The 14,668-nt window shown below is 25.5% G+C and overlaps 1 protein-coding gene and 1 non-coding gene across 2 annotated transcripts in view; both read left to right on the top strand.

Moving 5' to 3' along the window:
- Nucleotides 1–548: 548 nt before the first annotated feature.
- Nucleotides 549–620, top strand: Trnae-uuc (transfer RNA glutamic acid (anticodon UUC)). The gene has a single exon. It is a non-coding gene; the product is annotated as a tRNA-Glu (tRNA).
- A 10,511-nt stretch (nucleotides 621–11,131) lies between these two features.
- Nucleotides 11,132–14,668, top strand: part of LOC114132782 (scavenger receptor class B member 1-like) — a 40,656-nt gene continuing 37,119 nt past the window's right edge. The window contains exons 1-2 of the mRNA XM_027998354.2: nucleotides 11,132–11,700; nucleotides 12,911–13,275. Of these exons, the coding sequence (XP_027854155.1) occupies nucleotides 13,050–13,275 (226 nt within the window). The 5' untranslated portion in view covers nucleotides 11,132–11,700; nucleotides 12,911–13,049. The remainder of the gene's footprint in view (nucleotides 11,701–12,910; nucleotides 13,276–14,668) is intronic.

Genomic DNA, 14,668 nt, shown 5'->3' with positions numbered 1-14,668 from the left:
TTTAATGATTTAGACTCAAATTTAAAGTTAAGGTTGCACTATCGTTGGTAGAAATCTAGGAAAAAAATGTATTAATTTCTATACTCGTGAATTTATTGACACTAAGCAAAGTAGCTCAGGATTTCAAATAATGAATTTATTGTATATTTGTATCATGACAATTGACAGGTATTTATAATCTATAATAGTGTAATAGCAATATAGCATTATGACTTATGTTTTATGACATATTATTTAAAATTAGAGAAACTATGTAGCCATTTAGGTTGGGTACAACATAGCACCTACATAATAATATTATGTTTTTAAATTATATTTTTTATAGTTAATATTATAAACTAGGTATAAAAAAAAATATTCTAATGTATTAGGAATAATAATAATAATGATTAAGAATTTATTGAAATGATGAGACATATTAAAAAGTTGATTGTATACATAGTGAAGTGTTATTTTTTAAATTCTATTTATAATATAAAAATTAAAACATTTTTTATGAACATATAGTTAAGTTTATATAGCTGTTGTTGATTCCAAGATAACAACAATCCGGTATGGTCTAGTGGCTAGGATACCTGGCTTTCACCCAGGAGGCTCGGGTTCGATTCCCGGTACCGGAATGAATTTTTTGCTTTTTTATAAAAATTATATAATTACATATTTTATTATATCATGTACACCAATATTTGTATATTGATACATTTTATTTAATCTTAAATGAATTTTATTCAAACTTTTAAATTTCAAGTATTTCGATTTTTAATATTGGGAAAGCTTTTTATTGCAATTTAAAAAATAAACGGACATTTTAAACGTCTATGACAGTGGTTGTCAACCTTTTTGGGTCCACGGCTCCTTTTGATTTTGAAATAAAATATACGGCTCCCATACGAACATTTAAAATAAACAAATTTACATAGCGGTGTGCGTTTTACAACTGATAGATTATATTAGAGGCAAATCATTAAGTACCTACCTAATTGTAAATAGTAATCGAAATATGCTATTACTCGATATCGCAAACACGGTTATCGACGGTTATCTCACACATGCAAAATGTAATATGTATTGGTGCGCCAAAATTTTATTTTTAGTTTCTATTGCGAACGCGGCTCCCTTGATAATAACCGGCGACGCCCCTGGGAGCCGCGACGCACAGGTTGAAAACCCCTGGTCTATGAATAAAATATAATGTTTATAAAATATTTTGAAAATTATATTATTAGACTTTTATTATAGGAGAAGAAAAAAACTGTCAATATTTTAGGTGTGTAGAACGCTTGTTCTTTTTTTAATTACAACAAAGTAAGAAAATCAATTTTGTCAATAACCGGTTTTGCGTAAATATTTCTTTTTTTATTAGTCTAATTTTTTTTTTCTGCTTTTCCCAATTATTAAGAAAAGTACTGATACATTTTTATTTACAATAATAATATGTGTAGGTATTTACAATTAACAATTTTATTTCGTAAATCTACAATATTATGTACTTTTTGTTGAAAATCACAGTTGGATAAAAAAAGAAACGCACTAACCGACTAGGTACACTATATTTTACTATAATTATAATTAAATATATATATTTTTTTAATTAGCATTTAATGTAAAAGAATTTAAAATCCAAATTCAAGCTATTTAATATACATACAAATTAAAAATTTAAATAGGTATCAGGTACCAAGTATATTTATTCAAAAATTAAGGAAAACGTATATTATACAATAATTCTATAATAAAGAAAGATTTCTTTCGACAAGGTTAATTATATAAAAAATACAGTTTTAAATGAAAATCATAAAAACTTGATGTTATGAAACATGTATGTATAGCGTCTATAAGAAATAACACAAAAAATTGCATTAATAATATGTATTATCATTTATCAATGATATAATTATATTGATGTTACAAAAGAATGACCCAGTGATGGTTTTTACCTTCTTTGCATGTTACGCACTAAATTAATTTGTCACCTTAAATTTCAGATTGCGGTGGTATAGTGGGTATTACCGCCATAGGACACGGTCACCTAATATCATATTATTATATTATTGTTAGTGTGTGTATTATACTGCTATAATTATATTTCATCACTTACAAGAACAATATAAAATGTTTCCCGTAATTGAATATTCTACAATAACTATAGTACATAATTGGTGGATTAATATTTAATATACTAATAATTATATCACCAAAATGTGTCGAAATATTTTTGAAACGGATAATACTTATATTGTTTAACAAAAATATATTGATAGCGTTGACTAAGTATAATATTTTGTTTCATAGATGAGTGACATTGATGGAGTGTTGGGTAATTTGGGTTATTAATTATTGGTGAAATATTTTATTGAAGTAGGTACTTTATTTTAAGTAAATAAGTAGGTACCCAACACTAAAAATAACATGTAGCTTGTATATTCAAATATTATTACCACATTATAGGTCAATGTCAGTTAGAAACACGCATGTCTTTAATTTCCATAGATCAGAACGAGGCACCTAATAAATTTATAGACTATTTTTTTTTTTAAATCGAAAATTTAAAACAGTGACATTTTATTAATTAACGTTTCATATTATAACCCCATCCATTCATTGTACCAGTATAATTACTTTAGAATTTATACTTCAAAATACTATACTGTGAGTTGTATAAGCTCGCTTTAGAAAGAAATTAGTGGGTACTTATAATGATATTTTTAATTTCTTATGGACCTAAATTAGTAGCGATTAAAATTTGTTGCTTTCCAGCTCTGTCCTCGTCTGTAATTGTAGGAAGTAAATGCTAATTTACAACAGATGCACGTGTTTAATTAGAACATATTATACTGTTTTAGTAGAGGTTTAAGATACTATATTCTTTGTATCATAAAAGTCATGAAGTACTATGAAACTCAAAATAAGATTGAGGTTTTACTATAATAATGCGTACTATTGTTTATTAAATACACAATATGAAATTATAAAGAGTATGTGCGTTTTGTCATCGTTTAGACAAAATTTAAAGATCATCGTGATATGTAATTATGATAATGATCGCTAAATAGTGCATTTTTAGCACTTATGACGTAGATGCAACTCTTGAGTCGGAAAAATCAACTTGGCATTACGAAATTTGACGTCGAAACACTGTACTAAGTAAAGATTATTTTTACGATGACTACGTAAAATGAAAGTTTGTTGCCATACACAGACGCCGTAGATGTAATAATTAAAGCAGATAGTATCCACAAGCTAATAACTAGTAGTCTGACTACAAATTTATAACTATAAAAAATGTTAACAATAATTTCGGTCATCTGGTAAACTTATGCATTTTATTGAAAACAATAAATTTTTCAATAATGCAATAAAAGATTAAGAGGTGGAATTCACTACGCAATTTAACATTTGGTATATACCTAGTTATACATGGTATATGTACCCAATATAGCTGCAATAATAAAGATAATAAATACATTTTAAATAGTAAAATTTCTTCAAAAATATTGTAATTAAACAAGTTTTTTTTTTCATTATGTGGTAATATACTAGTTTTATGTGCTGACCAGACGCATATTATGCTTTCTTGAAAAAAAAAAAATGCAATGCGTACCTACCATGGTGCAAAGCGTGTTTCTTGTGTTAATGTACAATTACTTACATATGTAGAATCCCATAATGAAAGGCTTATTAAGATTATGTGTATTTAATGTGATTTTAACATCATTCGTAATTTTATAATACAAACTTTTTTTATTTTTTTTTTTTTTAACTAAGTACCAAGAAATACAAAGAAAATAATTAATGACAAAAATCAGTTGAAAATACACATCAATACACTTATTTTTCTGACAAAACTTGAAAAATTAAATTTACTAATGTAAATTCCAAAAAAAAAAAAAAAAAACAACACTATTATTCTATTATTTAATAAGTGTATATCGGTTATATATTTTGTACCTACTTATACTTGTTTTATATTGATTAAATAGTATATTATGTGGTATGGTTATTATTAGTCTGTATTTGTATCTGTATCAATATTATATTTGAAAATATGTAAATATTATAATAAGAATTAATTTTAATCGTATATTTTTATTAATATTTAAATTAATTATAAAATTAAACATTAAAACATTATATTTTAATTCGCTTTTATTACAGATACGGTATGTCAATTATTGATTAGTGATTACTGTAGTAGTGTAGTGATCTTTTAATTTAATCACATATAGATTAGAAGATCCCTTGACATATGGTTATATATCATATTCTAACAATTATCAGTTATCACATTATAATTATATTTCAAAACAGTGAATTGTAACTGTAAGTATATTGCCGTACTAGTATTTATAACATAACCTTCAGATATAACCGGTCATATCCAGACGAATTTGCCAACAACTGTAGACCGTATTATCTGTCACAAATATAACATTCACTGATTCGTAGATCAACTTTTGTACAAATGAGTGTATCTATACTGTAAAAATCACATTAAACTATTACATGATATAATATAATGCTTAAGCATTTTACAATACATTATGGTTAAACGTAATAAAATTTAGCTAAATACCCTTAATAGCAATTTTCTAATGTTTCTATTTATTTTACCATTATACGGATATGAAAAATAACATAATTGGTATTAAGTTACATTAAATATCTAGTCTTAAATTAATACAAAACTTTAATTTATTATGTACAAACACTTACCTATTTTAATACTATTTTAAATTATAAAAATTACAACGTTATTATATATTTTCTTAATAGTTTTTATAAAAAACACCTAATAAAAAATATGTATATATTATATCTTGAAAACTAACCTTTTAAGGTCTTTAAATTTTAAATAATATATCGACTTAATTAGTGGCTGTCCAGGGACAGAACTCGTATAGTATTAATAGCTCATTAACCAAATCGTGAACGTGAATAGCTATTTAGCTAGTATATCAATGATTATGTTTATTATTGCAAATACAATTAAAAGTTAAACTGAAATAATGAAATCATTGGGTCTAATATTATTTTTAAATATGTAAATTAACATTAAATTTGTAAAAAAGATTAAAAAAATAAAATACTAGAGAGCCTTCGAAAATCATCAAGGCTATCATAGAAACGAAGATAGTGATAATATAATATTCTCCACAAATTAAGAAAATATTTTAGTCTTTTTGATTAGATACCTAGATCCTATCAAAGTATTATTTAGTTACGTATAATTCTATGAAAATAATATAAGTGATTAAAAAATAATATCTAGGTGTTTTCAGTTTAAAGAAGGACATGAACCTATTAGTTTGTATGCTTAGACATTTAATATATTTGACCCAATTTATGAAAATATTTAACTTGAATAAAATTTTATTATCTTTCAAGGATATGATAGGTAAGTAAATTTGATGAAATCCATGTTTAAGGAAATTAAATATGTAAAAAAAATAGATAGATTATAATTTATATGAATTAATTTATAAAACATAAAATAAGTAAAAATAAGTAGGTATCAATAAATTAATCAAATTCTATGAAATTATATTTCAATAGCTTTCGGAAACTTACAAAAGATTATCCATAAATGGAATTTATTATAACTGTTGTTTTCAATAATACATTATCCAATTATAATAGAATTAATTAATCTTTTAGTAATTATTACAATAACCTTCGACTTGTTAATGTTTTGGGTATATTTTATTTTTCAAAAGATCTCATAAGACTATTTGTGGATGTATGTATTATTAAAATCTAAAAATAATAAAATAAGTTTTTACTATTGCAGTAGAATAATATACAATTATTGAAAATACCGATGTTTTTTTTTAATACAATGGTATTTACCTATAGTTGTAAGCCTTAATGTGTATTCAATCATTGGTTAACAAAATTATTATAGATTAATTAAATTAGAAAGGTTAAATAAAAAAAAAAATTCTCTTAGACGATGGCCATGAATATTATTAAGGATTAAGTAATATTATAATTATATAATAATACTATATAAATAGTACAAAACAACCATTGTGTATAATCAAATAATATAATACATGTTATTCCACCAAAAGATGGGTTCTAATACATGGTTATTCAGGGCCATATTTAATATTTTTGGCGCCCTTCGGCTACAAATGTATGCAGCTCTCACCCTTTTTTGTTTATCGTCTTAAATCCTATGACGTATAGCATAAATATTCAATAATAGTAATCAATAAAGTTTAATTGGTTAAAAAATATTTCCACATAGAAAAAATCTTATATTATATTTATGATAGTATTGTTCAATTTTATGGATCACAAATTTTAAATTAAAATACTTTTTCTGCATAACATAGGTAGTACACTAAAATTCAAACTTGAATGGATAATAATAATCTATACTTTCTTAAGATGTAGGGGGCCAATTTTAATTTAATCACATTTTGAGAACTGGGATTATAAAAGTTATTTTATCCTTTCAAAATTAACCACACAATAGTTTTTTATTTTATTCACAAAACTCGCTTTTTGGGGCAGGTAGGTTCTTATATAATATACCAACAATTTAATAAACATATTTTAAAACTCAAATATACCTAATAATATTATTCTTTAATATATTTATTAAAAAAAACACTATTAATCAAAATTAATTTACCAAAAAAAAAGGTAGCCAGGTAGCTCTGCTTTATTAGTGCATTGAGTGTCAAGTGAGTAAATGTTATGGAAGTGTTAAATTTGAATTCTATGATATACCTATCATTGAATTCAAAAAATGATTCCGAGCAGTGATGTCAGCGTAATCAGAAGGTGCAACCTCCTTCCCCAGAAATTTTAAGAAAATTAAAAAATTATTCCTATGATTGTATTTTACTCTTTTTTAATTGTTATTTTTATTTTATTAGCTTATCTTTTCCCGGGTAAAACTTATATAAAATATTAAAAGTCGTAGAAACTAGAAACATGCTTTTTACAGGTAATGAAAAATTTTATGGACGTACAATATTTATTCAATACTTAGATGATTTGTTTAATGGTTTTGTTCAATTAATGAACGTTTTATTTATCATAAATTCACTATAATATCATATTAACAGCATTCGTATTACCTTATCTAGATATTGTAAATCAATTTTCATGTTTAAATCCTGCTGTTAAATTATATGTAGAATTTACCAAGTAATCAAGGAATTATTGAAGCTAAATTTTAATTGCGGCAATCTAAATATAAAATAGTTGATTTAAAATTTAGATCATTCAATGCAGTTTAAACATAAAAACAGCAGTATGTTTCCAAACATCCAAACATATGTCAACTCTTAAAGTTAGTTTCTAAATCTATCTAAAAGTAGAAACTAACCTTACAGTATCATATCATGCAGTAATAAACATACAAAGTTCAACAGCTATTGGTTAAAGTTGTCAAAGCTTAAAATTAAGGAAAACAAATGTATAAATATTATATTATATTATAGTCAAAAAGACCATTGCATATAGTGAAATGCATAACAATATTGTATATGTAAAATTCTTAAGGTCCCATGAATAATGTTTTTAAATTATGATAAAATAATTAACATTAATATTATTTATAGTTTAAATTAAATTATAATTTCGTTTTTATTTGAACTTAAAATGTCTATGAAAAATAATTGCTTTTATATATTTTTAGATTTCAGTAAGAACTACTTATGTGATAACTGATAATCTTGTATTCTTGTATTCAATTTTCAAAACTTAGATGTACAACAAAATATTTTTTTAAGTTCCAACTACAAAATAGTTTACAATTTGTTGTGATTTTGAAGAATTTCAACGAAATTCCAACTTCAAAAGCGTATATAAAAAATTGTAAGTAACCTACCTATGTATTGTTTAGATTATATAGGTTTTAGTATGAGCAACTTATGAGTAGAAAATAGTATTAAATTTACAACAATTTGATCCAGTGAGTTATTTTTTATCAACAATTATAGAAAAAAAAACTAACAATTTTCATTTAATTTTTCAAATTAAAAACAGTTGAAAATGGTTGAAAATGTTCTCATACATCTAATTAAGATGATAATTTAAATACTTAGTGTGATTTTAAGTCCTTATATCTACTGTAATTTTTTTTTAATACAACAAGTTATCAAAAATTGTTTGAGGGAAATAAATACCTATAAAACTAAGAATTAAAATTAAAATTCTAAGAATTAGAACTTGAAATTTTCATTAAAATTAATTTGACTTTATATTCTGTGAATTATATTGTTTTATATATGTTTAAAAACTAATAAAAAACCTAGTATTGAATTTTTAAACTTTAGGTATAAAAATAATAATTATTATGAATTTCTAACCTAACCTACAGAATAATATATACCTACGTATATTTTTGAGATTTTGATCAAATTTGTCAAAATTTTAACTTTAAATTTAATAAAAAAAAAATATCTTGACTATATTTTTTAGATATATTTTAATTAAAAAATTAACAATTTATGAAGTTTTATATCACAGTTTTAAGTACCCAACGAATAATCTTTAATCAATATTTATAAAAAAAAAAAAAAAATCATAAATAAATAAAAATTCATAAGTACATTTTTTATGCCAATGAAGAGTCGAAATATTTGATGAAAATTTGATTGTAAATAAAAAATAAAAATATAAACATTTGGTAATAAATATTAAATTATTAAATAATAATTTGTTCACGGTTTTAGAGTTTTGATCTGAATGAAGGTTAGGTAATGAATATCAGGTTTAGATTAGGAATATCAAAGCTAGCTAAATTTTTAACTAAAACTCAAAGTTTACCTATAACTATAAGTCATCTTAAAAAAAAATGATCAACTTTCTTCAGTTAATACACTTGGAGTCGTTTCTATAGAAGATACTATAGGTAAAACGTTATTTTGCAATTTGATTTGTTTCCCGCCCATTCTTAGTTTCAGATACACATTGCGATTTAATATTATAGTCATATAAAATGTACGTATATCGGCTACAATGGTTGCATTGTCCGTACGATTGTATGAATAGATTAAGCGAATGCAAAAAAATAAAAGCCCGAAGTCACGTGCGTTAAGATTTATGACGTTCATTTTGTTTTAATATTTATTCTTACCTGAACACTGTATATATGAATAAATTGAAGACGTCATACTCTAAAAACGATCTTTGAATATTTTTGGTAAGTTGACAGGTACAGTGCATTTGCTATTTACCTCTTCAAAATAGAAAAATCGGCACTATCTCTAAAATTAAATTAATTAAACCTACGAGACAAAAAAATAAAAATTAAATTCTATGAAAAATTAAATTTTAAATCAATAATATACTAAAACTAATTAAATATGTTTTTCATTTATTTAAAATATCTTAAAATGTTATTTTGTATTTATTAAATTATAAAACGTTCAATTGTTTCGCTCAACGACTTCGACGTACAACCAAACACGGAACATTGAAATAGCCAATAGGTATGAGGACGTGGCTGGCATTGAATCGTACATGATGATCATTGTATAACAATGTTGATAATGCATAATAATATTAAATGTTAAAATATAATATTAAAATCGGACAACGACTGATTTAAAAATTATTTTTAAATAATTATTACAACTTTAAACCATTCAACGATACGTTGATATTGACTAGTAAGTTTTATGGGATATTGTTTGTAAGAAGTCGTTCAGCTTACTGAATTAAGAAAATAATATGTACCTACTAACAATAAAATATTAACTACCTATAGAAATAGGAGTGTTCTTTCCACTCATAATCGAAAATCAACACATCCATTACGGTAGTTTAAGACCATAGGTATGAATTTGTGACGTAATAATACCAGCAGCATAGCGAATTTCCAGGTTTTATTTATTTATTTTCAATATTTCTATTAAATAATTGAACTATAGTAGGTACCTATGAAAGTATAAATCAAAGAAATAGAATTAATAGCCAAAAATATAATAATTTATTTTTTATTTTTTGTTTATTTGACTTCGCGGTAGCATGAATAAAATTCGTAACTCATTTAGATTGTTTATGGTTTTAAGGAGTTTTGATAATATAGTAAACAATACAACGTACAAGTGTTTTTATTGCGTGTAGTAGGTAGATATTCACTTGCAACAGAATTATTACAGTCACAGACAAAAGATAATAATATACACAATAGAATACTGTCGATAATGGCTACGTATAAAACAATCTCGCCCAAAGTGTAGTTAAAAATTATTTCTTATGATATAATAATACATAATACACAATATGTACATATATATTATGTATCTTCTAAAAATGTGTGTTTATCGTATTTTATTACGTGTATAATATAAAAATAAAATAATACACGTTAAAATAATATACGCTAAAATTTAATAGAACGTGCATATTATTATGTACTTAATTATTTGTTAAAAAAAAAAAAAAAAAAAATCCTGAACGTGTAGAATTGTTGCTATATATTAAGCATTGATGTTTCGAACACATCGCAGTAAGTCGACGCCTAATCGATAAGTCGAAGATTGTTGAATTTCGACTCAACGAAGTTTCACTGTACCACTTTAACTATGCTCGTCAGACGTGTCGAATTCAGGCGTAAAACGGCCAAACACGTGTCAACCTATATATTTCGGTAGTTTCGACCGAATGTTTTGTGCGACGAATCCGCGTAACTCGCGTTTTGGCTGAAATCGCATACGACACGTCGTGGTGCCGAACGAATTATTACACACAAATATAACATCGTATACGACAACGATTATGTATTGACCGTATATAATGCACATATTAATGTGCGATCCACGGTAGTGTTCGTTTATTCGTTACGATACATCAGATAGGCCGTCGCATATACGCGCGAACGTGAGTCGTCGTACCTTCCCATGTTATATTATATTATATTATATTATATTGCCTACTATAATTATCATTATACCGCAGCTGTAAGCGAGCGAGGCGCGCGCGTGTAGGTCGAAATCGTTTCCTACTTTTTGTTTCGTATTATTTATTATTATTATCACAGATATATAAATTTTTTTTTTTTCATCTCGCCGCTGACAGCCGTGTGAATCCGTGATCATCATATAATACTATTACTATTATCGACACAACCGCTGCAGAATGAACGACGACGACGACGACGATGCGCGTTGCACGGGGACCAGCGTATGCAATTTGACTACAACGCGAAGGGAAAGGGAGCTTCGATGGCCGTGAGCGACCATCGGATCCGCGTATAGTGGCACCCGGCAAACGAACCGATACTCCGTGGAGTGCAGTCATTGTTCGGTGCCCGTTGGCTCTATCTGCAGTCCCGTTCTGGTCGAACATACTAAACTGCAATATCGTTACATATACTGTGTGTATATATTATATATATATAACGTGTGTATGCGTATTTTTTTTTATTTTTTTTATTATTAAATTTTAACGCAATACCGCACACGATATTATAGATTTTTTTTACACCTGGACCGTACCGGGCACCTGACGGACGAAACGACGTTTTCCAGTAAAATCTCGTGCGTTTTTATCGTTTTTTTTTTTTGTTTTTCGATTTTTCGTTTCGCTCGTAATACAATATTAATATATTAACTTTATTGTTATAATTATTTTCACGAAGACTGTAACGATATTATAATATTACATATTATCTCTACACATTGATTATTATTGTAATCGTTATTCGTCGCCCGACATCGACGTCCGGACAACAGCGTGAGTCTACACATAATATCATCTCTTTACGTACAAAATGTTTTGTACGTACGTAATAATATTAATTTTTATCCTGGAATTTTTCTCATTGCGCTTTCTGTACACATTGGAAGGTTGTTTTGAACCTGGTGTTTGTACTTAACCACGGGGTTTGATATAAAATCGCGAATCTATGATTAGCGTGCTTAAATGCGTGATATCGATTATACAATTTTTATGATTATAACCATATAAAAGTTATAGTCACACTACATTCGTCTTCATACATTGAGTAATGAATTATGTGCAATCGTTTGTATGTTACATAGTTATAGAGTAGGTAAACGGTTAACGAATAAATTGAAAGAAAATATCAATGTCTAAAAATTTTTTTTTTTTGCATAAATACTGACAGAAAAAACTTATGCGTTTACGTATGTAAAATAAAAAACAAAAATACATAACTGTCAAAATCGTTTTGTGATTTATTCATTACCTACTTGAATGGCCTAATAATAATTATTAATACCTAATTTAAAAAATAATCTATAATTTTTTTTTGACTTTATGTTTTACAATTTTCAATTAAAAAGATTAGAACTAGATTTTAGTAAATTATCGTATTTATATTTATGCTATTTTTTTTTACTATTTTTTCTGTAAAAGTATTACGTTTAATTAATTTTTCGTATCCCGTTATAATTTATCATAAAAATAATAAATATTTTATATTTTTACATGATATATATAATATAAACTTAAGTATTAAAAATAAGTTAACATTCAGTAATATTTAAATAATGTTTTAATTTTAATTTTAAATTTGCTTCATTTTAAAAAATTCCGTTAATAAAGTATAATATGATATTGATATTACGACTCGTTAAAATTATAAAATTAGTAATTGTGTAAGCTAAAGGTAAATATACTACATAGATTAGAACTAATGATAATAATAATGATAAAAAAAAAAAAAATTATTAGTACACATTTTTTTTAATATAGTTGTCAACGAGATTTATTATTTCTCCTCTCTCTACGATCGCTGACGTAGGTAATGAACGAAAGTAGTATGCTTGCGGTTCGCCTTGTAATATAAAATGTATTTTACATTAAATCGTTCCGTTCGTACCTAATACATAAACGATTAATTATTTAATCATAAAAAAAAAAAAATGTATTATCAGCATCACACGTGAGTTTTATTGACAGTGTCTAATTTTTGTTACAGAACTTCGTGAAGCCATAAATAGAAACAATGGTACGAAGTTAGGTTGTGTATCGTGATATCGGTATCTCTATTGATTTATTTGCTGTTCATTCGCTAATTTATTTGCAATCCACTACACGGCCAGACTGGGGTGGACGATATGGATCAAAATCAACGAAATTATTACAAATCAAACATAGCTGCTTTGAACTTGACCGCAGCACTGGTGAAAAGTGAACCGGTCGACGAAAAAGAGGATGATGCGAAATGGCCCTGTCTCGAAACGGCCAGCGGCAAAGGATTGTCCACGGAGACGTCTTCCACAACCTCCAGAGGCGAAACATCTAATACATCTAATCACATAAGGAAACCGCTGTGTACCATAGGTATGTGTCGTATTAATTATTATATTAATAACATAAAAACTAATAATAAGTAATAATGACTAGTAACTAGTAATAATTTACTATGATATGCTCGACGAGCACGAACGGATTATTTCACTCGACGATATAAAATAATATTATTATATAATATAATTTTTTTTTTTTTTTTTTGTCCTATTCATGCCTATTACTTACTTTGACAAATCATAATTTATAGTAATATTAGACTAGCTGCATTGCTATAGTTTAATATTTTAAAACTTTTTTTTTACCCAATGATGATTACGATTTATTGTGTCATGTAAAAATTTTAACTTTTGGTCAATTCTTTTATACATATATTATATTATCAATATTATAGTCGCATAAGTAGTTTAGTTGTTAATTTTTTCATAATGAACTACAAATATATTATTAACCAAAAAGGTTATTATACACTATGTATTATATTTGATAATTTGGAGCAATGTTCGTCGTTTGTTGCCTTTACGTCTAAACGTCATATTATTATCAAATGAGTTAGAGAATCTTTTTTTCAAATTATAAATAAATAAATAGTCTTAAATTATTTACATAATATAACATTTCTTTTAAATATTTTATCATTCATAATATACTTTAACGATTTTTGTGGTAAAACAAGTCTTATATACTTTAAGTGACTAATACTTTACAATTTAAATAAGTGTTCATGTACCTATGGTTAGAACCTAACCATCTTTTGTACCTTCAGTTTCACCATACATCAAGGTTGTATAGTTAAATCACGTCATGTTTATTAAGACCACAGAGGGTAAAATTATGGTTTAATAAAATTTCTATTTTAACCCAATTTCAAACTTGCGTCATACAAACTAATTTAATATGAAATTGATTTGAATTGTATTTTAATGAGTATAATAAATAATAATAAAATAAATCTGAGGATATCGGAAAATTATAAAAATATATATTTTTTTTTTATAGTAAATAAATCTTTTATAGGGTGTTATGTATATTATATAATATAATAATATATACCTACGATAAAATAAATAATAGTATCTACATACACTATGATTAATTTTTATGCAACACTTCCCAGTAGTATTTTAAATTTGAATTCTGGCTATTAGATTACATATATTATTTGTTTTGATCAAGTCTATTAAAATAAAAAATGAACTAAAGATTAGATAAACTATTATTTCAACTAAATATATAAACAACAAGCCTATGTTTAAATATAATTTAATGATATGATTATTTTCCAAACTATCATTTCGCACTTTTTATTTGGCTATTTTGAAACACAATAATTATAGTTGAGAAAGGTCAACACAACAAATCGCATAAAAACATCGTTTACTATTAAGTAATAATTTAAAGTGATAATAATAATACGATTCTTATA

Source organism: Aphis gossypii, chromosome X (genome assembly GCF_020184175.1).
Source record: "Aphis gossypii isolate Hap1 chromosome X, ASM2018417v2, whole genome shotgun sequence".
Lineage (NCBI taxonomy): Eukaryota > Metazoa > Arthropoda > Insecta > Hemiptera > Aphididae > Aphis > Aphis gossypii.
Note: the sequence above shows the minus strand (reverse complement) of the source record. Positions and strands in the feature narration are given on the sequence as shown.